The 26,858-nt window shown below is 38.2% G+C and overlaps 1 protein-coding gene across 5 annotated transcripts in view; it reads left to right on the forward strand.

Annotated features, from left to right (window-relative positions):
• Positions 1-26,650, forward strand: part of ITGB3BP (integrin subunit beta 3 binding protein) — a 45,327-nt gene extending 18,677 nt beyond the window's left edge. For 2 of the 5 annotated variants that reach the window (XM_087719553.1, XM_087719551.1), the window contains exons 4-10: positions 3,093-3,168; positions 4,971-5,049; positions 6,240-6,333; positions 7,476-7,535; positions 21,169-21,222; positions 25,358-25,391; positions 25,908-26,650. In XM_087719553.1, coding sequence (XP_087575679.1) covers positions 3,093-3,168; positions 4,971-5,049; positions 6,240-6,333; positions 7,476-7,535; positions 21,169-21,221 — 362 coding nt within the window. In that variant the 3' untranslated portion in view covers position 21,222; positions 25,358-25,391; positions 25,908-26,650. The remainder of the gene's footprint in view (positions 1-3,092; positions 3,169-4,970; positions 5,050-6,239; positions 6,334-7,475; positions 7,536-21,168; positions 21,223-25,357; positions 25,392-25,907) is intronic. The other 3 variants (XR_015697260.1, XM_087719552.1, XM_087719554.1) reach the window with 3 other exon arrangements.
• The last annotated feature ends 208 nt before the right edge of the window (positions 26,651-26,858 follow it).

Genomic DNA, 26,858 nt, shown 5'->3' on the forward strand with positions numbered 1-26,858 from the left:
TGATAAACATGTCATAATGCATAGTTGGAAATTGAAACGGGTATTTTAAAAATCCTAAATGAAATTCTCTTCGGTGTCTCTGTATCATCTCTGTCTTGACATGTTACTTGGCCCTAAGCCTGGTTTAAGGCAAGATTTTAAATAAAAAGCCCTTATTGTTCCTCATGCCTTTATAATGCATGTTACACTACAAGCAGACCTCATGTAACAACTGCAGTTGGGACCAACGACCCCATTGTTAAATGACATGGCTCTTAAGTGAAACTTCGCATGACTGCACCAGACTTAGTATATCCGTTCTGCTGTGGTTGTTAAATGAATCAACTGCAGTTGTTAAGCACAATGTTGCATGACCACGATTTGCAACTTACTAACAGCTTCTCCCTTGACTGCTTCTTGGAAGCTGGCTGTGAAGATCACACATGGTGATTCGGTGATGCAGGATTGATACATAATAAATTTGAATGGTTGCTAAAAAAGAGTAGCCATTAACCAAGGACTACTGTATTTTCTGTATCTGATCTCACACAAACTCCAAAAGTCAGATTCCCCCTAATATCCCTGTAGCTCCCATCTTGTTGGCATTCCAGAAGGCCTTAAAAATAATCGCCTGTTGTCCCAGGCCTTGTGCTAGGGTGGTCAGGATTTGTTTGAGAGGACCAGTGGGTTAGTCATTAGTTCTTATTTTTTATAACTTTCTTACTTGTTTTTATAACTGTTATATTGTGTTTTCTATTCTATTTTGTTTTATTATGCATCTCTCAGTTTAGAGCTGAATGGTGCCTAAATTGAATAAATTAAAACAAAATAAATTAATATATGATCCCATAGCTAGTATTCTGTCTATATTAGCATGACATAATAAACAGGCTATTTTACTAATTTAATTAGATTTCTAAGCATTAATGTTTTTAAAAATTGATTTTAATCCTTACAAATCCCTTTAATGGCTATACATAAATGCAAAAATCCATGAGTGCCAGATTCAGTGACCAAACAGAAATGTAATTAATATACTTTAATGAAAGAATGCTTCGTTTCTGTATCAAATATGGGAAAGGACCAGGTTTCTCAGGCTATTAATAGTTATTCAGGAACCATTTTGCAAATGTTCAAGAGCATTTTTCAAGGATGTTCAGAGCATTCAGATTAGGTCCAGTATAAAAGCCACTGTTATTCATGAATCAAACATAAGGTTCTTCTGTATTTAGAACACAATTTAAATTTGGTAATGGGACATCATTTGTTGTAATCTGCAGAGAGGCTGCATGAAGAGATCCTGCAGCCTTTCTCTCCTTCGGTTCTGCCCTTAAGATATATTCCTGAAGGACTAAAATAACAGAATGTTATACATTGTAAATTTTAAGTCATGACTTTTGACATTGCATACAATCAGTAGATCCAGTGCAGTGCAGTAAAACACTAGTGATATTCACTTGGTACTTTAATCATCATTGACTTCTTTTGCTTTCAGATAGCCTTTAACTCTCCCTTAGCTGGAATCATTTGGTGTCACAAGACCTGAGAGCAAACTGTGCTCAGTGGGTTGCTATCTCCTACTACTTGTGCCCTATGCTCAGCACTAATTCTGTTGCCTTTTCTTTTAAGTCCACTCCATCCTGTCTCCCAGAGGGAGGCGACATAGACCACACAGTGATTATCTCTTTGCCTTATTCCTTAATGTGCTTGGTTAGAGAGGGCAGGAGAGGAAAAATAATTGCGCCAAGCAGGCTCCACGATGGAGAGATCACATGAGCCCAGTCATGTTGTCTGTATTGTCCCTTCCTGTTAATTTGAACACAATGCAGATTATGACCTTTTAGTTTTCCGAACATAACTGTGTTGTGATTCTTTTGAATGAACGTTCATTAAGCTTCATTCATGTGTGAGTGAATGTTTGTTGCTTACTCTTGGCTTGATCTGCGCCTCCTGTGTTAGGATAGGGGCATATACTTCATGTTCAATTTGTCATCGAGACAGATTGTAAAGATAATCTTTGGCCAGAAGATCAACAGCAGCTATTTAGTTACTTGGATTTTTATGCCAATCCTCTCATGACATTCTCTCTGGGCAGCTTCTGTAAATAAAAAGTTAATGTTGTAATCCTAAAAAACAACCACGTGCAGAGTGCATTACAATAACCTAATAATGAGGTCATGAATGACTATTGCCAGACAATCAGCTCAAAGAACAGACTAGTGCTCTAGTCAAAACTGAACATGAGCACACTTAACCCTTTCATGTGTTTGTTTCCAAATCCCCTTAAGAAAAGGACTGGTTTTAAAGAATTTAGCCAGAGAATAAGGCAGTAAAGAGGGGAGTATCTATGGCCTGGAACCTATACATGCTCTGTGATGCTTTCTTGGTTAAAGGATGGGTTTAGGGTTTTGAGGAAAGAAAATTTCTCCCCATCTCCCTGATGCAAAATGTTCTGTTTCTCTAGAATTGAATTCCCTTTTCAGATCCTTTGAACTTTCTCTGGATAGAGAGGGAAAATACATCCCTAACTTAAAGCCACTATTTGGGGATTTAAACCTCTGTCCTGTAGAAAAATGTTTGCCTATCTTACCCAGCTATTGCAGTGAGAGCAACTGGTAAAAAGTGTTATGGTTGCTAAACATTGACCTTCATAGGGTTTCCCCCACTTTGGGCGTGATATTGCACATATTATATGGTGTGGTGACATTGAATTAAAATCAAAGTCTGTGTACGGTTTCCTTTCAGTGATTTGAAAAGTATGAGATAACCCTTATTCTTTTTATATTCTCTGTTGAAAACTTTTTCAAACCATTTCAAATGGAATGTCTTGTTTTTTTCCTTGCTCATTCCAGTTCTTCTATCTGGGACAATGATGGAGTCTTTGTAAGTGAAATCAGGGGCTGGCTGATGTACACACACACACACACACACACACACACACACACAAAAATTGATAGATAGATAGATGGATGGATGGACACATACAGATACATGCATAAATACATACATATTACTTTAATAGTGAGAGGAGTTTCTGTTCATCAGCAAAATGGGAAATATTCTTTATTGAGAAGATAAATAATTTGTTCCTACTTCTTTAATTATCTTTCTAGAAATCAGAGTGTCTTCCAAAGTCTTGCCAATCCAATCCAATATAAAAGAGCAACATCAAATGAAAAATAATGACAAGTAAGTTTTTCTATTGGGGTAATTGAAGTTCCAACTGCAGGTGATTTGGGAGTGTTCAAAGCATTAGCACTTTTAGATGCCATATATACAATTACTTTTTTGCACTAGTGTTTCCTATGCATTTCCATGTTTTAATGGTTTGAATGACACATTCATCCAAGGGATTGGAAAGGAGGATTAAAACCCTCAGTTTATCCTGCTTGCCATACTTTTTCTTTGTATTTTAAGTTTTATTGGCTTTATTTATTTATTTTAAAGCACAATGTACCTCACGTTACTTAGTGACAGAAATCTCAGCAATTCCCATTGGTATTGTTAATTGAATTCCCCTGGTGGGGACCTACTCCAATCCAAGCCATTACTGACAGTGCCTCCCAGGCCTGAGTTTCAATAAGATAATGGACTTTCTCCTCTTGAAGTCGTCCCCCCCCCATCTGCCTAGCTCCCCCCCCCCTGTTCTTTTGGCTGCCCTGCATTGTGACATCCTTCAGCAGCAGTGGCAGATCTGGGACTGAAGTAAAAGTCCAATACCTTCAGTATATTCTGCTGGCTGTGACTGCTTTGGGCCTCTACTTTAGCCCCAGCACTGCCAGCCCCATTGTAGAGTGCTGCCTCAAACCAACATGCTGCATCCAGCAACCTAGCACCACAGCACAAAGCCACAGCTGCCCCCACCACCTAGCATCAAGTGTAGCTTGTGCTCTTTCATCAGCTCTACTGCACCTAGGTGACATTTGCTGTCTTCTCCCTCCCGCTGCTGCTGAGGCATCTTTGGCCTGGCCCTATGCAAGGCGGCCACTGGTCACCCCAGCCTTCTTCCTTTTTTACAAATTGCATGCACTGTTCTCCAAATTGCATATGTCCTTCTCACAATTCTTTGGAAGGCTTCTACTTCAGCCCCAGTGCAGCTGTCACTACGACCACTGCTGAAGCAGCACTCAGGCAGAGCTGGGGGCCCTGGAAGCGCCCCTGAGGCCATTAGTCTTGTTAGAGTGAATGACCATGCCTCAATTTTGATCATATGACCACAACAGTGCTGCAACAGCCATAACTTTGGGACCAGGCATAAATGCTACTCAAATGATTTTTGAATAATTTCAACAATTATACAGGATTGCCTGTATAATAGGTTGTCTAATCCTGCAAGAAACTGTTATTCCTTCCAATGTTGTTGAACTGGATTTGGCAGCAATGCCATCCAATATGGTTGATGATGAGAGAGGTTAAGAGTTGTAGTTTAGCAACATCTGTGGAATCCTCATCTTTATCCTATAATATCAGTTTGGTTGTTTCAGCTGTTCGGAGCAAAGCAATTGCTACTTGAGCTTTTATTTAATATATTTGTACAGTGTAGTCCTTCTGTCAAATATCGACCTTCTAACGGCCTTCAGAATAGTGCTGAGGTTTCCATTCTTTTTTCTCTGTTATATCCACTGTTTACTTTCTCCTTGATCTTGAACAACCATGAATTTGGAATGTGGCTTGGTTGGAATTCTTATGTACAGTACTAACACTGGGATATCTGGGTAAGTAGATACTAAATTAGTACACTGAAGCATGTTTGCAATCTTAATGCAACTAGGAAGAAACATGATGAACTAGAAATATTTTTCAGATGCATGCCATAATGTAAGTAGTTGTAACTTTATATGGCTGTTATTTTAACCTTAATTGGGGTAGGGAGAGATTGTTTGCTAAAAACACAACCTTACATGGAAGATCTAGTTTTGTCCTTATTGCTATTTTGCTTATTCATGTTTCAAGTATTGTGCCATTGATGTTGTATTTGTCTTTTTACATAGACTCTCGGCATTGCAGTCTGAAGTTGAACATTCTCTGGAAAGATTCCTGCAAATCCGAAAAAAACTAACCAATCTGAAGGTCCATCGTTATGCTTTTCTGCTTTATCAAACTAGTTCAATTATCTTGATTTTTTAAAAATTCATTACAACTTAGTCTTATATTGTTCCTTTTCTCATTGTGAGTTGAGTTCAATAGAAATACTAAATATGTGTGCTTGTGCCATACCTTCAAGGTAGACATGACTAGGGAACCAAAATAATGCACGCTAAGGCTACATTTGTTATATGTTTATATTAACAGAATTTTACAAGTCTGAGTGTGTTTCCCTGCTCTCTTCCTTTGTCTTTGTGAAGGCTTTGTCTGAGGTGCTTGCTCAGGCTACAGTTTTGCTCTGGATTTAGATTTCTTTTCTGACTATAGTTTTGGTTATGGATCCTCCCCCCTGTTCCTCAAGGAGACTCTTTCTTCCCATTACATCTTTCTAGGGGGTCTGAATCAGCTCTCTATGTTCTCACAAATTCTTTGCTAACAAGTTGCCCCTTTCTGCATTTACCTACTACTTTCACTGTCTGAGAGGTGCAGGTGTGTAAGAGGATTTGGGGGTGGCTTTGCTCCTACTTTTAATTTTGTTCAAAGTTAGTAATAATTGAAAAATATGGGGATCACTGCCAGTGAATTTTTAAAATGTAACAGTGGAATAATTGAATTAATTATAAGTAATAATAGTACAACTTCTTTAAAATATGTAAGTAATCCTACTTTTTTGCAGTGCAACTTCTGATATGCTTTTTAAAAGTCTGATGTTTCCCTTAGCCTTAAAAATGTTTGAATCTTTATATAGTGGCTGAATATCAATTTGGATTGGGGGACATCTGAATTAAAATCACTGTTCAACCATCCCTGCATTTTTATTGGGCTATGTTAGTGCATGATATGTCAGAGTTATGGTAAACAATACATTTTATCTAATTTGTGCTAAGAGACACAGTAAAATAATCCAAAGGTTACCTCCAACAGGCAAAAACTTCAAATCATATCCAAAATGAAAATCCTGGTTTCTCAGTTCCCTAACCTACCAAATGTAGCCAGGAAATTAACTTTCCACCTCATTGGGCTGATTCTATTGAGCATATTTCTAATATCACATGCTAGTAACATGATATGTTCTATGAATTGAAAAGAGAGGAAGATGTAAGGAATGTTGTTTTTAAGGTTAAAACCCTTAGCACTGATATTAACTTTTTCAAAAAACAAAATCTGTTTTTCAGGCTTTAGAGGGCACCAGAGAGCTGGAAAATATTCTGGGCACTTCAAACAAGTCTGGTAATTTAAAAATTGAACTGAGAAAATCCAGGAAACTGAGTAAGAAGGATTTTATCTCATTTCAGGTTTTTTTGACAGAATTTAAAGTTTACATTTTGTAGGAGGGCTTGGAGCTATAATTTTATTATCTACTACTTTCCCTTCATTGATTTATTTTTTATAATTTTTGGAAGGCTCTAAAGATACTTTACATGGAACAAAACAATTACAAAGATAAGTGGAGATATATATAAGTTATTTAAAGCAACACACTCAATCCTGTGTTTATCTAGTTAAATACAGTATTAAATTTAGTGAGACTCACTCTCATGCAAATAGGACTATACCCTTAAATTAAAGTGTTCTGTTGAGGAAGTTAAAAAGTAACCTAATGTTTAATTCTTCACAGATGAAACAACCAAGTCTGGCATTTCCTATCTGCATTTCCCAATTTACTAATTTATTCACATATAAGACTTTCTGGGTTTTGATTTAGACAATATCAATATTATGGCTATTAGCTGCATATTTTCTTCTAATACTTATCCTTTATCGGTTCTTGTAATATTATAATTTTGTTTATAAACTCTTTAGTGTATCCTAATATCCTTACCAATGGGTGTAGTAATATATACTATTTATAAGATAAATTGTATGTGGGGGTATTTTCATATATTAAGATACTGTATATTATTGCCATTTATGTGAAGATTTACTAAGATTCTATTTGCTGCTTTTCTTTTTTTGGGTGATATAGAAGTGTTATAAGGTCTAAGGGTGATTTCCCTTCTCGTTTCCTTAAGTAATATGAGAAAACTGAAAAAAGCCTACAAACCTATAATTTGAATAAAAGTTGCAATAATGAAAATAACTTTTCAAAACATACAGACTGGATTATTAAATGCCTATTAAACATAACATCTCTGAGACCTTGATTAGTGTTTAAAATTTTATTTTTATGCCTACAGCTGGTCATGTAAATAAAATGGCTTCATTTCCTGTCTACCTGGAACCTTCTGTTTTCATTCTTGATGCTTTTTTAGGAAACACTCATTCTATTAGTATAACGGATGTAGCAATCTGCATTCAATTCCACATTTTTTAATGTAATGATATCATTGGTTGTTACTTAACCACCATTTTAAACATTTGAATCACACAAATAAAGTTCTCATGATATCTAAATATTGTTTCTTCTTCAGTTGAGCAAGTCAGAAAGAGAAACCTGGAAAAACCGGGTGCTGCTAGACTTTCTACTCAAGGTGAGGTTTTTATTCCTTAATATTTTATAACATTTGATGGCTAAGTTATTAGGGGATTCCATTTCTTGACACGCTGTTTCGCAAGGCACCATCCCACCCACCCCACCCCTTACAGTATAATGTAACTTTCTTCTCTTCCCCAAGCATTTAAGCAGGTATATAAAGACACATTGTCACATTTAAGGGTCTAACTCGAAGTGTCCAACCTTGGCAACTTTAAGAACTGTGAATTCCCCAGCCAGCCATGTTTACTGGTCTTATTGTTGCCAAGATTGGACACTCTTGGTCTCACCAAAGTGATATGGTTTAAGAAGCTGTGTTTGGTATTAGTTATTTTGCAGTTTATCAAATGCCAAGTGGCTACATATTTTGAACAGATGTTTCATTTTTTTTAAATTCCAAATGAGATGTTGAATATGTTTATTTACATATCTTTCCCCTCTGGCTAGCAAGGTGAAGGAAAATCTGTAGTGCCTTGTGATGTTGATGTCCTTTTTTAAGGATTGAGAATCACAAAAGTAGAAGTAGCAAACCCGTTTTTCTCCAAGCAGGTGCCTAGGCACCCCAAGGGAAAGAAACATTCTACTGATGAACTTCAAAACCTCATTCCTATTTTTTCCACTTTATTAACAATCTTCTCCAATTGGCACTCACTCCATCCATGTCCACTAATAAGTGGCATGGAATGATGGAGTTGAAGTCCAACATGGTTGAAGAGGTCACATGAAGGAAGTTGGATTTATCTTTGTAACAGGGATGATTGGTTAGTGGGGAAGCAACTACTGCAGGGTATCATAGACTGAACCAATTTGTGGAATGTTTATTCATTCATATATCATATAACTGCAAATTCATTGGAAGCCTTGAGTGGGAACAATTTACAACATGGTTGTCCAATCTTTTGGCTGGCCTGTACCACATAGAGTGAAGAGGAATGATCTTGGGCTGCAAGTAAAATATGGTTAATATATATAAATAACAAACTTCCTTTATTTTTCAATTTAAAAAAATTAAATGGGCCCAACAAAAATGATTTTGTTGGGCCCATTACAGTCTCATGGGCCATGGATTGGACACAACTGCTTTAGAGGATCAAGAAATCAAGGACAATTTTGATTTGTATTCTGGCTTTGCCTTCACGTAATAAAATAATAGAATTTATTGTCTGACATTGGTTTTTGCAGCCTGTTATCATGGTCTTTGAATAAGCTGTATGAAATCCAGTTTCCATGAAATCCAATAATTCTCTTATATCATTGGAAAATCTAGTCCTACAGGATCAGCATTGATAGAATTGATATTTATTATTTACTGAGTCTGCATTAGATCTGCAATAATTTGACAGTTTCAGTGGCTCTTGACTATTTATTTCTTTGATTGCCAAATGCCATTATTTTCTTAAATGAGTTTTGCAGCAAGTTTTTTAAAAAGGATAGTAAGGCAGTTCAGAGATCCTAAATAATATCCAGTGAAATACATTTGTATTCTTCCCCATGTAGCCCTTGCATTGTCCAACATATTTTTATAGAAGACTGGGCCCTTATAAAACAATGGAAGTGTGGGAGAGAGGTTTGGAGAAGGAGGAGAAAGTTGGGAACATTTTGCATGGATGCTCATAGGCCCCACTATTTTGAAATCATTTTGGGCTTTCCAGAGGTCCTTACGCAAACGTGCAGAAATGTTTGTTATGAAATTATTTTCCTACTAAAATATTTTTGTTTGCAATGTTGAATCCACGGAAAAGAACCAAATGCACACATTTGGGGAGTGGCTTGTTTTTTTTTAAAAAAAAACTGCAATCTTTGTTTTGAGACACACAAACATATTCATGTTTTGCATTTTGAAAGAGTATGACAAAACACAAGGAAATTTGATTCATTGATCATGGTCATGAAGTATTGAGAACAGTGGTGCCCAGCCTTACCAACTTTAAGACCTGTAAATTTCAACTATCAGAATTGCTGGTAGTTGTATGCTGGCTGGGGAATTCTGGGAGTTGAAATCCACAAGTCTTAAAATTGTCAAGATTGGACACCGTTGCTCTAGAGGCTGCATGTGATCCTAGAGTTGTGATGGCGAACCTATGGCATGGGTGCTGAAAGTGGCACACAGAGCCATCTCTCCGGGCATGCCAGCCATCGTCCGTTGCTCTTCCAAGTTCTGGCATGCACATGCGCGCTGGCCAGTGGGTCTTTGTGTGCGCGAGAGCACCGAAAACTGGAAGAGCAGCTCCCTGGCGCACATGCACGCGCCAAGAAGCTGAGCACGTGCATGCACGCTGGCCAGCTGGTCTGCGCCAGAAACAGGAAGACCAAATGACTGGCGCGCATGCACATGCCAGAAACCGGAAGCTCAGCTTCCCAGTGCTTGCATGCACGCCGGGGAACTGCTCTTCCGATTTCTGGCGCTCCTGTGCACATGCACGCTCCCATTTTGGCACTGTCCTAGAGCACCTTCAGTTGCTATCCTTTATGCTAAGGCAGTGATTCAGGTTTCCCGCAGAAGCAGTGGTACGGTCATTTATGGTAAGGAGCACTTTGCATCTCTATTTTGCTGGAATCCTTGGCCTTTAATATAGATTAAGCCTCACTTAGTACTTGGCTCCCTTTAAGAAAACACATGCTGCCATTTTCTCCCTCGGGCATCTTTAATTCACTGATCTTAATAAAAGCTACCTTTTTTTGCAGTGTTCTTTGGGAAGCTTACAACAAATTGGAGCCAAAACATACAATGCTTTTAGTGTTCTTGACACCATGAAAGCAGCATATTTAAGGGGAATACAGTCTGTTAATGCCTGAATCTACACACACACACACACACACACACACACACTTCTGTATCTGTGTTACCCATATCCCCATTTCTTAACTTCAAATCTCCGTGTACAGTGTAGCCTTGGTGCCACCCAAGGCTTTAATAATGATAATATTTCTCTAAAGTCTATTACTGGGGGACTTGAGAGAGCACTGAACATTTATAAATACAGCCTTGCCATGTTGCAGAGACAAATGAACTCTATTTTACAAAGTCCAATCTCACCAAGGCACTTAAAAAGATGAGATGCTTAACTGACATCACTGCTTAGCTGACCCACCAGAAGGTTTAAGCATATCTTATTTAAAAACAAGCATCTTATAGTTCTGTTTCATATTATGCATTTCAGTGGCTTAAAGTCAGATGGTTATGAGCTACTGAGATAAATGATCTTTTTCCATGGTCTTGAGTATTTTTGATCACCAGTTTTTCATAGAGATTCTTCTTAAAGTTGTCTAAGTTTGACAGATGAAGGAAAAATCTACCTTGAAAACATAACTATATCATGTGTTACACAGATTCATAGAATTTGAAAGACTGTTTAGACCAAATCCAATTCCTTGTTAGTGCAGGAATCAAAATTAAAGCACCCTGTCAGATGACTATACATTGAGCATAGCCAGCACCAGACAGCCTTCCACTTCTTAATGTTATTTGTTCCATTATAATGGTCTGCGACTAAAAAGCTGTTTGATTATTTTCATTTAATTTCCATGTATTTTGGTGTGCTGAAAACAAATAAAATATTGAAAAAAGGCCTAGACGTCATGATTTGCCACAACATGCAAAATTGTCTTCAAATTTATCAATTTTTTTTAATTTCTGGGTTTTTTTTATATTATGGGTTTTTAACCGAATTTAAAGTCCAAATTACTATTAATTATTTCAGATAAGTGCATTTAAGATATAAAATGCCAAAAAAACCTTAAAGGGTTTGTCCGAGTTATGTAAAAAAAATATAGCACTGTATATCTGATGGTCAGCAATATATACATAAGCTAAGCAAGTTTTAAGTCTGTGCTTCTAATGGTAGAAGGGGTTAATCTTTCCTGAAGAATACAGTGGGAGGGAGACACAGGGCAGAGAGCAGCATCTCCGGTCAGTGCAGGGGGTGTGGCCAGCACTGTGACGTCTCGTGTACAGACACAGAGCTGCTCTCTCCTGCATGCCACACTTGTGCATGAATCATCATCAGGTTCTTGGTTCTAGGCTGTTCACACTTTTTCATCGCAATTCATGTTAGTTCGTCATTCTTCAATCGTTAGGTTATGCCTCCACGAAAGTGTATTAATTCGCCAGACAGTTTCTGTTTCATCTGTGGTGAATATACAGTGTTGAAGCAACAGCAGAATATTATAGACTTTGTGAAAAAGGTATACTTTGCATACTTTGGACTAAAAATTAGAGATCAAGATAAAGTTTGGGCGCCTCATAAAGTGTGCAAATGGTATGTTGATGACCTCCGAAACTGGTTCAAGGGTAAGAAAAAATCTTTCCGTTATGGGATTCCTATGGTATGGCGAGAGCAAAAGCACCATAGTGATGACTGTTACTTTTGTTCATGCGATGTGAAAGGGTTTAATTCCAAATGGAAGCATTCCATTTCATATCCCAATCTTCGCTCAGCAATTCGTCCCATCCCCCATGGCACAGATATACCAATACCCAATCCCCCTACTACCTTGGAAGAGAAACCTAGCTGCAATGAAGGTGAAGTCATACCTGAACCAGATGACGAATCAAGTTCTGACTTTGAAGATGATACAGACCAAAATTGTTTTTTCAGGAGGAGATGAATGATTTGGTAAGAGACTTGAATCTTCCCAAAGATGCCGCTGAATTACTCTGATCAAGGCTGAAAAGCAGGAATTTATTGTTGCCAGGAATGTCATCTTCATGGTTCAGACATGTGAAAAGGAGTTCGTTCCTTACTTCGCCCAGGAAGACAAGTTGGTTTATTGCATCGATGTCGAAGGTCTGATGGGTCAATTTAAAATCCAATATGATTCAGAGCAATGGCGTCTTTTTATAGATTCTTCAAAAAGAAGTCTCAAAGCAGTTTTACTCCACAATGGTTTTTACACTTCCATACCTGTAGGTCATTCCGTACACTTGAAGGAAACCTACGAGAACTTGGAATTGGTTCTTCGTAAACTTAAATATGAAGACCATGGTTGGCAAGTGTGTGGGGACTTGAAGGTCTTGTGCATGCTGCTTGGGCAACAAGCTGGGTATACCAAATACCCTTGTTTTCTGTGTCTATGGGACAGTCGAGACCGACAAAATCACTGGACCAAGAAGAGTTGGCAGCCAAGGATGGTAACAGTCGGTGAAAAAAATGTCCTCTGAGAAACTTTGGTACCTTCCCATAAAGTTCTTCTATCACCTCTCCACATAAAATTGGGATTGATGAAGCAATTCGTAAAATCACTTCCAAGAGATGGAGAATGCTTCAAATACTTGGTCACCAAGTTTCCATGCCTGTCAGAGGCAAAATTGAAGGAAGGTGTGTTCGTCGGACCAGACATTAGAAGGCTTATAGTTGATCAAGAGTTTGTCAATACCATGACGGATCCTCAAAAAGAAGGGTGGATTGCATTTAAAGAAGTCGTACAGAAACTTTTAGGCAATAACAAAGATCCTCACTACAAAAAGATCGTTGGAAGAATGCTAAAAGCATTTCAAGCTTTAGGTTGCCTGATGAGTTTGAAAGTGCATTTCCTCCAGTCCTACCATGACTACTTTCCTGAAAATGTGGGAGCTGTGAGTAAGGAACAAGGTAAATGATTCCACCAAGACATTAAAGAGATGGAAAGGAGATACCAGGGAAAATGGAGCATTACAATGATGGCAGACTACTGTTGGATGCTTCAGAGAGACATTCCAGATGCTACTCAGAAGCGTAAATGCACCAAGAGGAGCCTCACAAGGAAGAAGAATCGAATTTGGTGTGTGTAGGTGAGCTCATTTCAGTTCAAAAAAGGATTTTCATGAAAATATTGTAATAAAGCTTTAATTTTATGTCTATTTCCATTTATTTTTAGGTATTGCCTTATTTAACATAGTTACCCAAATTGTCAGGAAACGTGATGTCCTATGACAAAATGGAGGTCATTTTCGGATTCAGTGCACCAAAAAACATAAAGATCACGTGGAATAACCAAAACAGCTCTTGAAAAGAATTTTTTTGCAGACCTGTGATCTAACAAGCTGCTTTTGTTATTAAGATTTTCCAAACATTCAATCTCTCTCCCTCCCCCCACTCTCTCACTCTCCTTCCCTCCCTCTCTTTCTGCTCCCTCTCTCCTCCACATAAGAGAAGCTGTAAGAACGACCTCTTCTCCCCTATCAACACTGATTGATCCTTAAATGTGGAGGAGATTGACAATATATTGTGCTCGTCACTCTTAACCTCTGGAGCTGGTCCAAAAAGATTTCATGGAAGATAGTATTGAAGGCTGATGGGAGATCAAGAGAAGCAAGGAGAAATACTGCCACCCTGATTCTTCTAGTGGTCATCCAGGAATGTGACCAATTCCTTCTCAGTTCCATACTGAATCTCAACTGCGAGGGGACTGCATGATCCACTTCTTACAGGGCCCTCTGAAGCTTGCCTTAAAAAGACAGGGCAAAGGTCACTTTCCACTTCCTAATGGGATCATGTTTGCAATGGCATATGTCCGTGTCTGCTTTTTTTGCTGCACTGATCGTGTTTACAAGAAGACTTGATCCCAATCAGTAGTTAGTTAATCATTTAGAAAGAAGTTTTTCATCACACCCAGTATAGCTGTTCATATAACATTGTTTCCAAAATATTTGGAAATGCACTTATATAAGCTATGAGTCTAATTTTATTCTTGGCCCTATATTCATTACTTAAATACACGTGATTTAATGTAATGGATACAAATTAGGAGCAAAACCTTTGATTGATATAAGGATAGGAAAAACAGCATGTTTTTTTCTTTCACAAAGTTTGGTTAGAGGCTAGGAAGATAAGTAGCTTGTCTGTCTTCACAGGCGAAGAGTCAACCGAGGAAGACAGCTAGTTCCCAATCTTGTGTCTTAAAACTCAAGGCAATACTTCCTTTTTCCTGAGCTTGAAGTCATTTCGCATTTCTATTGATATCTGAAATCTCTGTAGCTCAGCAATGTGTTCTTGGTGCCAGACAGGCAGCCACACATCTTGATCAAATAGATTAGTTTTCCCTTGTGGTTATGATTTAGTTTTTAAAAGAAACCGAATAAAGGACATTTCAGCAATGAAGACTTAGCTGGGTGTCAGATGTGTTGAGTAGGGTTTTCTCATTCTTTATTGTTAACATGAACTGAACGGATAACATTCTTGCCTCGTTTTTTTCCCTTTCTTACTACATTTTTTTATACATGCTTTGTGTCTGTATATAGAAAATTTTAGCATAGATTTTTCAATTTTAAATCAAAACACTATATTTAGTAAATGGTGTTGCTGTTTAAAAATTACTTTAAAGATAAGTCCGCCACAGTAGCAGTTTGTGCCTTAGCTTAGAATGGAGTTTGGTTTATTAGTCCAGCTACATAAAGCAGGAATGAGTATGGCCCAAAGATTAAACACAACCTCTGGTTGATATGTGTTGCCTGCTGAAGATCTCATAACTCTTTGTGATATAGGAAACCACTAATCCATGGCTGGCTGGGGAATTCTGGGATCTCTTCTTCATGCTGTAGAGGGTGAGAAAAACTGCACTAATTAGTTAGTTGCATAAACCTGTAAGCCTATTTGTGGAAGCGAACAGTGGATTGGCTTGGATTCTCTTTCCCTACTTTTGCTACTTCTCTTTTTTTGTCGCCCCCACCCCTGCCAGCTTTTTGCTTCCTCTCTGTCACTAGTTGTTTTGCTGGGAGCAATGGGAAACCACAAGAGCTCCAATGTATTCATAGCAGACAAGACTAAAAATTATTTCTCATTGCTGGCTTTTGTGTAAGAGTGCTTATTTTCTGTGATGTGCAAAGGCAGTTTCTAAGGTATCACCTGGAAGCTGGTGGAGCCTTCAGGGACCCAAAGGTTGCTCATCTGTAGAAGATGATCAGGCTGAGCCTCAAATATATTACGAGTTTGAGTTTCACTATTCTCTCACAAGAGAGCTAAATTCAGCTCCCCATGAATTCCGTTGACTCTTAACTACCACCAATTTGTCTTGACCATTAGATTCTTGTGTATAGGTAGCATGAAATAAACTCAAGAATGATGGAAAGAGAATCCATACAAGATTCGAGGATAGTGCTAGGTCTACTTGTCCCTCTCTCTTGTTCACTGGGGGGGGGGGAATCAAGCAAACATTTATTAATATATAGCATAGCAATGAGGAATGTAAATCCATTATATCATTTATGGCAAACTGAACCTTTTTAGGTTTTTAAAAAAAATCTGTTGAACTGGATAGAGTCCCCAATTCCAGTGAAGATAAATGCATATCAAAGTTGCTAGTTGAGGTCAAGAATGTTAACATGAGGGAAGTCTTTGGATCTTGATTATTGTGATTACAGTGATTATTTTAAAAACTGGCCATTAGCTAATGAAAAGAACTAAAAATGTAAAACAAGTCCCTACTGGATTGGACTCCTGGCCCATCTAGCCCAGATCTTACAGTGGCCAACCAACTGTACAAATAAATCATCTGCTAATCTTCTATGGTCTTCATGACACACTTCATGTTGTGGCCTGCCAGACTCAGATGAGGAGGAGGTTGGGGAGGAACTTGGGCCAGTTCTGTAGTCTGGGGAAAGCTCTGATGGATGCTCTGCATTGGATGCAGATAGAGCCAGGGCTATCCGACATTTCCCAGCCACTGGAGAGGCAGCTGCCTTTGGAGGCTGATATGAGTGAGGAGGAAGAACACCTGGGGCCTGTTCCAGATGCTCGTATGGGCAGAGCAGTTAGGGGAGGTGAGCAACAGAGGACAAGGAGTCAACTTGGGAATCAAAGAACATATGGATGCTTTGATAGAAGGGGATGGTTGTCGTAGGAGACAACAGTTCATATTTCTGAAGATTTTGTTCATTGTGTTTTGTGCCACAAAGACTGCTTGCCAGAATTTAATTTGCAGCCTTTCGGCTGGGAGCTCACAGCATTGCAATTATCGCAAAGAACTGATAAAGTCTGTTACTGCAGTTAACTGCTAGAAGGACTATTTCCTGGACTTTTCAGTGAGTGAATGCAATTAATTGACAAGAGGTAAATAAAGAGGGGTTTTTCGTGGCCAGGAGTCTGTTTCTTGCTTCTGCTAAGGCTGGATCAGAACACTTCATCTAGGCCCATAGCCATTGATCTGCTTGACTTCCATGAATTGGTCCAAACCTTTTGTGAAGCCAGCTAGGCTGATATCCTGCACAACATCTTGTGATAGAAAATTCCAGAGTATTTATCAATACCATAGTTTCCTCAGAATCTCCTTTCAATTAACACAAAAACAGAACAAAGCATTGGGTGTTTTGTGTTCAAGAACAGCTATTAATGAGATGTTGAATTGAGATGATTTCTTCCATTTTGAAAACTAGATGCATATTTGACAATCCAACTTCCCTTTCCCGTCCCTCCCCAAAGCACATAAAATTTAGCATGGTGTATGAAATTGGTTATTAAACACAAAACATCTTTTTAGATTTTACAGCATTGATGTTAACTTCTGCAATGGTATCTGTTTTGCTGTCCTGATAAGAATCGGTGTGTCAAAATAACTGCAAGGAGGGAAGGGCAACTGAAGAAGGAACATAGTGTTTTATTTTGCTTTTTACTTTTGGATGTGGTTTTCTATAATTATTTTTAATTAGTTACGCTCAGGACATAAAACTTATGACTGTTCCTTGGTTTGGTACTGATGGAATGTCACATTATCATCACATGGTGAGGCATGAAATTTATTTACTTTACATAAACAGCCTCTACTTAAAACAACTTAATTCAGAGCATTCCTTCATCAATGGACGGCATTATATAGATCTTACTATATCATTTTATGTTAGCAGCAGAAAAAATAGCACCATTGTTTGCCCATGACTAGCATTTACAGTAAACAAAATGTTTTTTGAAGACAATGTAAGCAAACTTGAAAACAGCTGTCAGGAGATGAAATCGAGTTGTGTTGCTGCTGTCTAAAGCATGCAGTGTCTGTGTGTAGGATGGGTGCCGCATATTTCCAAAGGGAATTTTTGTTTCAGCATATGGAGGAGAAAATCCAAACACAATTAACCTTTATCTTGCTGAGTCCCGGACAGTACTTGATCACTTGGGGAGAGGCTTGTGTCTTGTGCCAGATAGAAAAAACTGTGCTTATCCACTGGGCACTTTCCTATTGATTATAAAACAAAAGGATCTGTTACAAATGAGTTTGCCATGTCCAAGACAAAGCAGTGGAGTTTTGCAGTCTTTTTATTACTTTTTTCTAAAGCTGCCTTCTGAGTTTTGCAATATTATTATATTGTATTCAGCCTGATTTTGGATAATCCTTCTAATGTAGCTTTCTGCCGTGAAGAGATCAAACAATGTGAAGCTAGCAGACTTTGTTTGCCTCCTCAGTCAGTTTGTTATTTGCCACAATTGTATAGTGCCACTGGCTGATCCCAAAAAGATACAATGGATCCCCAAAAGTAGAATGGAAATCCTTGGACAGGTAGAAGGCAAATGGTGTCTAGGCCTGATATTTAGAGCAAGATAAATTACAAAGTACTGTATACCGAGTGGTCTGGATTGTTATTTCTCAACCTTGTCAACTTTAAAGTAGGGGGGACTTCAACTCCCAGAATATCCCAGCCAGTGTTGAAGTTGCTAATAGTGAAAAGCATTGCTCTAGACATTATGACATTTTCATGTGAGAAGATAAAAAATGTCATATACCAAGACAGACCCATTAGTCCAGCTTGTTCAGAGCTACCTACATTGATTGGTACCCCATCAAAATACTCATCTGCCCTAACTGGGCTTGTCTTCCCAATCTAACCAAGGTTGGCCAAGTCTTACATCATCTGAAAAGTGTAGACCGCAGACCTGCTGGTGATAGGAGTTGCCTTATATGCTATTAGATTCTCCATAAAAAAGGTATCTTCTGAAATTGCTCTGAGGGGGATTCAAAGTACCATTGGCTGGAGATAATGGGCATTGTAGTACCACACATCTGGATCATGGTAACTTTGTAACAATGCATTTTATAAATTTAGTCTAAGAGAGTTTTAAAAATGTTATTATTTAATGACCTTTCTTCATTTCTTTCTATCAAAGTCTTTTTTACAAACCGAACCTGGTTATCTATAAGATAGAATTTATTATCTTTGTTATAATATTTTTCTTAAAAATGTTTTACAATTATAATATATTCCTAGAGTCAGTCCTATACATGTATATTCAAAAGTAATCTCCAGTACAGTAGGACTTCTGGTCACCAACACTTCTGACCACGACCAAATAGGGTTCCGACCTAAAAATTCACAATTCCCTCCCCCCTTCTAAAATTAGGTTTTGGTCACAACCAAATTGGTTTGTGACCAAAGTTATGGGGCAAATTATGGTTGTGACCAGTGGTTCTACTGTATGTTCAATATGGCAGATGTTGTGATTTATTTCTCAGAAATAAATTCCAAAAGCATGATGTAAAATTGAAACTTTGCATTGCAACCCCATGAATGCCTACTCAGAGGTAAACTCCTAAGAGTACAATAGGATTTAGCCTCAGAAAACTGAGAACAACATTGTGGTCTCACTTCACTTTGAAGTCTGAACCGCTCTTGAAATTATTTTGTAAGAAACTAAGTTTGGGCTGTATCGATTTTGTGTGGCATTTGTTGCTTTAGGTGAGATTTTAATCTGTCTAGGAGAGAAATGCTACTTAGTGGGAAGAAAAATGGTTAGTCCTCTATTATTCTTTTGGCCTCTGATTATTGCAGGATCTAATGTTTTTTTCACTGTATAAAATTTGGTTGTCTTAATCTTTGGCCTAGCAGTAGTTAAGATGTCAATTTTAAAATACAACATTAGAGGTATGTAGTGTCATAGTTTACAGTAATGTTAGATATTTTGAAAGCAAACTGAATGTTTCAAGTGTAGTTTAATGTTGTATACTTTCTAGATTAAATGTTACTTATCAGGTTGGCGGTGATACTCAGTTACAGAAAATATATACCTGAATATCTTCAGTTATATTCCAAATCAACTATACAAATATATCTAAACATAGACAAGCTTACCAAATTGCATTCCTTATAGGCAAACCTTTCAGAATTGGCTCGTGAACTTGGATCCAATTGTTGTATGCTCTTATTTCTTATAGTTTCTTTTTTAGCGAGCCTTACAGTAATATACGAATATGAATATCAAGTGAAATGAAATCTTAAATTATAAAATGTTATCAGTACTGTGTTCCTACATGACTACAAATGCTCAAAAAGAATACCTGTTTCTTTTCTTTCAGACATGTAATGGTTATTTAAAATAAAACAGGGTGTGGGAAGGCACAACTGAGGCGATTAATAGCAATTACTTTTAAAGAGGTGTAAATAACTTGCTATCCAGACATTACAAATATCCAGGTGCTCTTTATGTGCTGATGACAACAAAATTGAAAAGAAAGACGGTAATAATTCTGACTGGTTTTCTCTGCAGAAGATATTGATTATTTGTGTGTGGTGAGAGATTTGGAAAATTCAATTAAAGGAGTTGTGCAAAGGTTTCATAAATTTTCCTTGTACAGCGTGTACACAGACAATGTTGCGTATTAAATCAATGCAGCACTTCACAATATATTTTCTTTGAAACATAAAAATAAATAACATTTAAACAGTTCTGCTTACTACAGAAACAAGTTTTATTTTCTGCGAAGCATTTAGTCATGTGCTATCACTGACTCATACACATTTGCCAGCTATAACAAATTTTATAGACATTTTCTCCAGAGACATAGTTCATGTACTATGAATTTTTAAATGAGCAAATGGTGAAGAGGAGATGTCAGCAATATAAAAATTGATCAGTTAAAAGATAAAAGCATAAGTAAAGAGATTTGTATGGTAGTCTTAATAGGTTTTATTAAATAAAAATACTATAAAAAGAACCATAATGAATAGTCTAAAGATTTTAACTGTGCTTGAGGGTTATGGAGAAAAATTATTCTGGCACATTTAAGAAAAGAGAGGTTTTATATCAGCAGTCAAGTGATCATTTTTTTCTCTGTTTCTGCTTTCCCTATCCACTTTGGAGTTGCACGTGGCTTAAAATGTGTTAACTTTGCATGCACTTGCAAAAATCAAAGCAAAAATCCAGAATAAACTTTTAGAGAACTCGTGGTCTCTTGTGATTTTGATTGAGATTCTTATAGACTTCACCCAATAGTTACAAATGCCACTTGAGGTTGAATGCCCCATGTTACCTCTGGAAAATTATCTTCCTACTCTTTCTTGTGAGAGACAAAAGGGGGGAGGGAAAGTAAAAAAAAAAAAGTTTTCACAAAAGAGGTCCCTTTCTCTGTAATTGTGACTATAATAAAAGCAGGATAAAATGACTAATGCAATGGAAATGGAATGGGAATTACTTGGGGTGGGTATTGGATTTGGAGGGTTTTTTTTGTTTTTTTTAGTTTATCCAGCTTTATAGCTGTAAGACACCAGTAACTCTTAAAAAGTAAATAAATATCCATTTATGGCCACTACTGCTCAGCTGAAAAATCCTCAGCCTTCACATTTATTTGAATTTAATAGTAGATTGTACTCTATAATGGGCCGTAATAAGTGGGAAGAACTGCAACTTGAGTGTGTTAAAACATCATGTTAAGTATAAGTCGTGCTTGTTTTGCAGAAAATCTCCAGCCTACCAATAGCTTTGCATTCCTGAAATCTCTCATTGGCTAAGGTGAGGAGACATTAATGCTTTAAATGTGCAATATAGAAAATCATGTAATGGGAACTTTCATGGGAATTATAGACCTCTGATAGCATTAAATTTTTAATGTAATATAACTGATTAAAAACTGTTTCAAAAGTGTTCATCTGATTGAATTAATCAATGGAAAAACAATGCATGTGATCACAATTTTTTTCTCTGCAAATTGGTGATTCTCAAATGGCAAAATATTTTGCAAAAGAGATATTGTGCTGTTTCAGATACAATGTAATCAAAAGCATTCTTTAATCCAAGTGTATATTTATAGGTTCTAATTCCATCCTTGTATTATTCAAAGTAAATCCCATTTTGTCTGTATTTTAATGTGTATATATAAATATTTGTTAGGATATTAGTTTTAATTTTTTTAAAAATTGGATGATCATTAAAATGAAGTTGATAAGGATTTCAATCATTTTTGTGCCATATTCAAGAGTTTTATGTTTACATGGGTACTCAAGATGTACAGTTTGATACTTGTTTTTAGAAATGCATTTCATTCAGCCTAGATCAGATGGTCATACTTCAGAACATATTTCAGTTTGCTTTTATAATTTTGTAAAATCATATTGTGCTAACCAGTGCTAGTTAGAACAACTTTTCATGAAGTAATCTTCATCAAGTTGAATGTTATTTATTCCCTACTAAATCAGGATAAGGTTGTACTCATTTAAGTATATAATATTTTGAAGACAATGGTTTTCTTATCAAACAAAATTTACATATAATACAGAATCGGCATTGTATCAACCCAGGCTGATTTATATTGGAATTTAAGATGGCAGCCCTGTATTTCAGAATCACTGAAAAGTGGGTGATTCTGAGTTGCATAGCGGCCTGCTCACTCTCGCATTCTATGAAATATATATTTTCCCTTGTTTGTTCCTGTTATAGCACAAGAGCAAGTGGACTGCAGTTTGCACTACAGCTCTGATGCTTATAACTCTTATATTAATAAATATAACATTATTGAAGAGTACAGCAGTAAGAAAAACAACAAATAGCACTGTCTTAGGTTGTTCAACTAGAAAGAAAAATGCACTCTGAACTGCTCAAGGGATGAAAGAAGCATATATACTTGGAGCTGAATCAGCAGAAGTTCAGCAACAAAACTTAGTGCAGCACAAAAGAAAAGCAGGGTGGTTTTTTTGTTTTTTTGTTTGCTGCCAGTGAGAAAGCAATAGAGTTTCTTCATCCTTGGCATTTTGAAACACAGTCCAAAAGCTCAGCGGGACAGCACAAGACCATGCACAAAGGGCATCCTAAACACTCAATAAGCCAAGAGATGTTTGACCATCTTAAAAATACCCTGAAGGCCAGCTTTAGTAGGATGCCAGATGCGACACAGAACGAGGATGTACACCAAAGCTCAACAAACAAACCAAGACAGCATTAGTAACTGTGCAAAGCAAAGTAATGCATGTATGAACCAGTGACATGCAGTCAGGGGAGGCAGGGGAGGCAGAGCCTCACCACAGTTGTCATGAAAAGAAAAAAAAATTAAAAGGAAAAAGGCTGAGGTAGTTGCTGCCAGAGTCACAATGGATGACTCTGCTTAGTGCTTAACTGTTTAAAAAAGCCTCTAAAAAAGTGCCCTCTACAGGAGGAGGCGGGAGAACCACGTGCCTCATTTAGTCTAACTTTATGATCACTCGAGCAGAGTTAAGCAAGAGTTAAAAGCCGAAAAATTCCTTATGTAGATGAGGCACGTGGTTCTCTTGCCGCCTCCTATAGAGGGCATTTTTAGAGGCTTTTTTAAACAGTTAAGCAGAGTCATCCATTGGGGACTCTGGCAGCAGCTAACCCAGCCTGACCTCAGCAGCTCTTGCCTTTTTCCTTTTATATTTTTACATTTTCATCATGGCAGACAAGAGCAGAGTTGAAATCCTCTGTGAAACAGCTGGAAAAGGTATGTGGGTCGTAGGGAGGGGGAGGAATTCAAAATTAATGTAATTTGTAAGTAATTGTAATTTGTAAGTAATTTGTGTGTGTTTGTGTGTGTGCTTTTCTTCACTCAGAGGGAAGGGGGTAGGAGAGACAGGGAGGGCAGCCTGCCAGCTTTCTTTCTCTGTGTTGGGGAAGCCTGCCAGCAAAGGCGGGTCTTTTACCCGTCTCTGCTGGTGGGCTGGCACCTTCTTTTTTTCTTGAAAGCGGCTTTTGGCCGCTCCGGCACTTTTGCCCATTGTCAAGAAAGAAGCGGCTTTTGCCCGCTTTCAAGAAAGCGGCTTTTGCCCGCTCCGGCGCTATGTCAGGTCAGAAACCAGGTCAATGATCGGAAGGCGACCGAGCAGGAAGCGTTGGCAGCCTGTAAAAAGCTAGCCACGGTCGCCTTCCAATCACTGACCTGGTTTCCCCCCCCCCAAGTCCCACCGGGCAAGAAGGTTACACAGTATACATCTAGGACAGGAGTAGGAGGCGGTCTGGGTTTGGGGCTGCAAAATGGGGTCCGGCTCCTCTCGCATCCTGCCCCCATTGAACACGGTACCTTCCAGTCATCCCCAGGACTGCCCTTGCAGGTGGCACAGTCGGCCGGCAGACCGAAGCCCGGGTGCTGCCCGTTGTGGACGTCCCGCGGAGTTGGGGGCTGGCTGCCGTTCCCCACTGCCTGAACTTGGTGGTCATTCTCGCCTCACGGGAAGAGTCTGCAGCGGCGCTGGAACCGAGCCATGAGTTGAGAGCCCAAGAGGTTGCCTATCAGGCCGGCCATCCTCCCTCCAGGTGGGAAGCCAGGTGCGGCGGGACGCTCCGCCAACAGAGCCGCCAACCGGCCACCGCTCTGCAGAGGAGCCGGAGAGAAGTTTAGTTTAGTTTAGTTTAATGAAATTTGTATGCCGCCCACTCCCATTGGGACTCTGGGCAGCTCACAGGCAAGATAAAAGCATTTTTAAAAATTTTAAAATAAGAAATACAATATTAAAATTAACACAACATCCATTCTGTCCAAGAGGGGCTGGATATTAATTAACAGCTCCAGGCCTGCCGGAACAGCTAGGTCTTGGTGGCTTTACGGAAGGCCGGGAGAGTGGTGAGGGTCCGGATCTCTATGGGTAGTTCGTTCCACAGGGCCGGCGCAGCTACAGAGAAGGCCCTCCCCCGAGGGGCCGCCAGCCGGCATTGTCCGGTCGACGGTACCCGAAGGAGGCCCAACCTGTGCGATCTTATTGGTCATTGGGAGGTAAATGGCAGGAGGCGGTCTCTCAGGTAGCCAGGTCCTAAACGGCCGGGCTTGGGACAGGTGCAGCCGTGGGACGCCTCTATGTCAGACATAGCAGGGGGGCAGCCAAAAGCTGCTTTCTTTCTTTTTGCCTCACGAGCCGTAAACCTCACCGCACGTCACTGGTATGAACATACACACTTTTTGCAATACTTGTCTGCAAAAGCAGGAATGTATGCTTATGAACAATGTAACTTGTCCATCCATATGTATTTTTTTTAAAAAAGACAGAAGTGATTTCACAGCATCCCTACAGCAGTCTTATTCATGCGGTGATGTACTTTCCTTTCAACACTCCCCTCCTCTTATTCTGTTCAGTGTAAACTAGTAGTAGCAGGTGCAATACTAGCTATATGGGGAAAAGTTTGGAAAAAGAAACTTGCACATGAATGATAGAATAAAAACACAGAATACAGCACTTAAAATGGTCAGGACATTGGAAACAATTAAAAAGCCAAGGTACTTTTCTTTAATTTCACATACCACAAATGTATTGTATTGAAACTACTATTTGATATCAGAGCATTTCCCCATATTCCTAACATGAATTGGAGGTATGACTTTCTCAGGTGAGTTGATGACCTGCTATGAGGGCAACCCAGATAAATTAATGTCTAGGAGGCAGCATTCTCATTGGCTTTGAGAGGCAGGCAGAAGAAAAGAGGCTGCCAGGGTTTTCCTATTGATCTACCAATCTATCAACAGTTTCAGAGAATAGTCTTGCTCAGGATGCTGGTACATAGACACAACAGTTTGTGGGATCTAGTTAGATATGAGCACTGGTTGCCAACAAGTTGTATCTTCTCATCCTGCTCAGGTAGTGCAAAATAAGAATGTTCAATGTTATTATTTAAGCCAACAGATGAACTCTCTCTTCTTATTAATTTTCAGCTTTCCTCGTACACTGAGCATGAGGATACTACATGTGAGTTCACCAATAATTAGAAAATAGTAAAATAACCTCCATTTATTGTAAAAGGGGGAATTTGCTGAAGAGACATAAACTCATTTGTATTATTATAGTAATCCACAATACATGTTTCAGAATCTAAACTTTCCAACACTTAAGTGTCATTATTGGTTCTTGGTAGCTATCAGTTGCCTATTATCAAAGCAATTAAGAGCATTTATTTATTTGTGCCACATAGACCAAATAATCAGCATGAAATAGTGTTGTGTTAAACCACCTCCTTTTTATTTTCTTGAAATATTAAGACATTTGGCTCTGCTCCCATTTTAAATGATAAACTAAAATAGTAGTGAGCATTTGTATGGTAACAAATGTTTCCTTGCACATCACCAGGATATTTTATTTCCCAATGGTTTGTGTGTGCTAGTATGTTTCATCTTTTAATTGTAATTAGCAATGGTAAACAGTGTAACATTGGTGCTATATCCTGTTATTTTAATCGTTTGTGTGTGTGTTTTAAAAAACCCACAGGTCTTAAGAATATACCAAGCAAGGCTGCAAGATTCTCCAACTGCATGATCCTACTTAAAAGGTTAAAAAAAACCTCCTGTAAATCTATCTCTCCAGCAAATACCAGCTAAGAATTGCTCAGTGTACCAGGCAGGTGCACATCTAGATACAGTTTCTTGCATCTAATTTAAACTTTACAATCTGTACAACCAGTTAATCTCAATGTAAATAATACACTTGCCATAGCTTTTTATGCAAATATGTAATGGCATAAATTGTATTCCTTCTATATAGTTAAAAAAAAGCCTAAGAAAACTTGCCTGATGTTGGAAAAATTCTTTAATGAGCTTTTCATTACATTTTGAAAGAACGACTACTTTTAGAGATGGATGCTATTTCCCAGGCCTTCAAACAAACTGCAAATTTCACAGTAATTATATGCTCCACGCTGCCTCTGATGGCCTGCCAATTCTACCACAAACAATGAAGATGCCTTGCCAATTTACAGCACATTGTTTATCTTATCAGCACACACAAAATCAAGCAAATATGCCATTTATCTTTGTATATAACCCTTCATTTGTTAATAAAGACTTATGAGGTCCAAGCATTGTAGATGCAATTACTGTTTTAGCAACGTTGGTTTCCCAGTGAAGTTCAGGTTTTTTTATTGTTAGTGGAAACCATCCAACACCGGTGTATGTTTTATGTTATTGGAACTTAAATGACTAAATGCATTAAAGTTCAATCCTTAAAAGGTGAAATATTTTTGTGAAATAGCATTTGCAAGCATAAAAATTAAGCTAGTTCTAATATAAGGTAATCCTTGCTTAATGTCACTTGTTCAGTGACCATTTGAAATTATGGCACAGAACAAGGGGTATGTACTTACCCTTGGATCCTTGTAATTGTGACCATTGCAGTATCCTCACGATAGCCTTATGGCCAGTCCTCAAATTTACAACCATCCTA

Source organism: Thamnophis sirtalis, unplaced genomic scaffold (assembly GCF_051295495.1).
Source record: "Thamnophis sirtalis isolate CommonGarterSnake01/CBP01778 unplaced genomic scaffold, rThaSir2_p1.2 scaffold_7, whole genome shotgun sequence".
Lineage (NCBI taxonomy): Eukaryota > Metazoa > Chordata > Lepidosauria > Squamata > Natricidae > Thamnophis > Thamnophis sirtalis.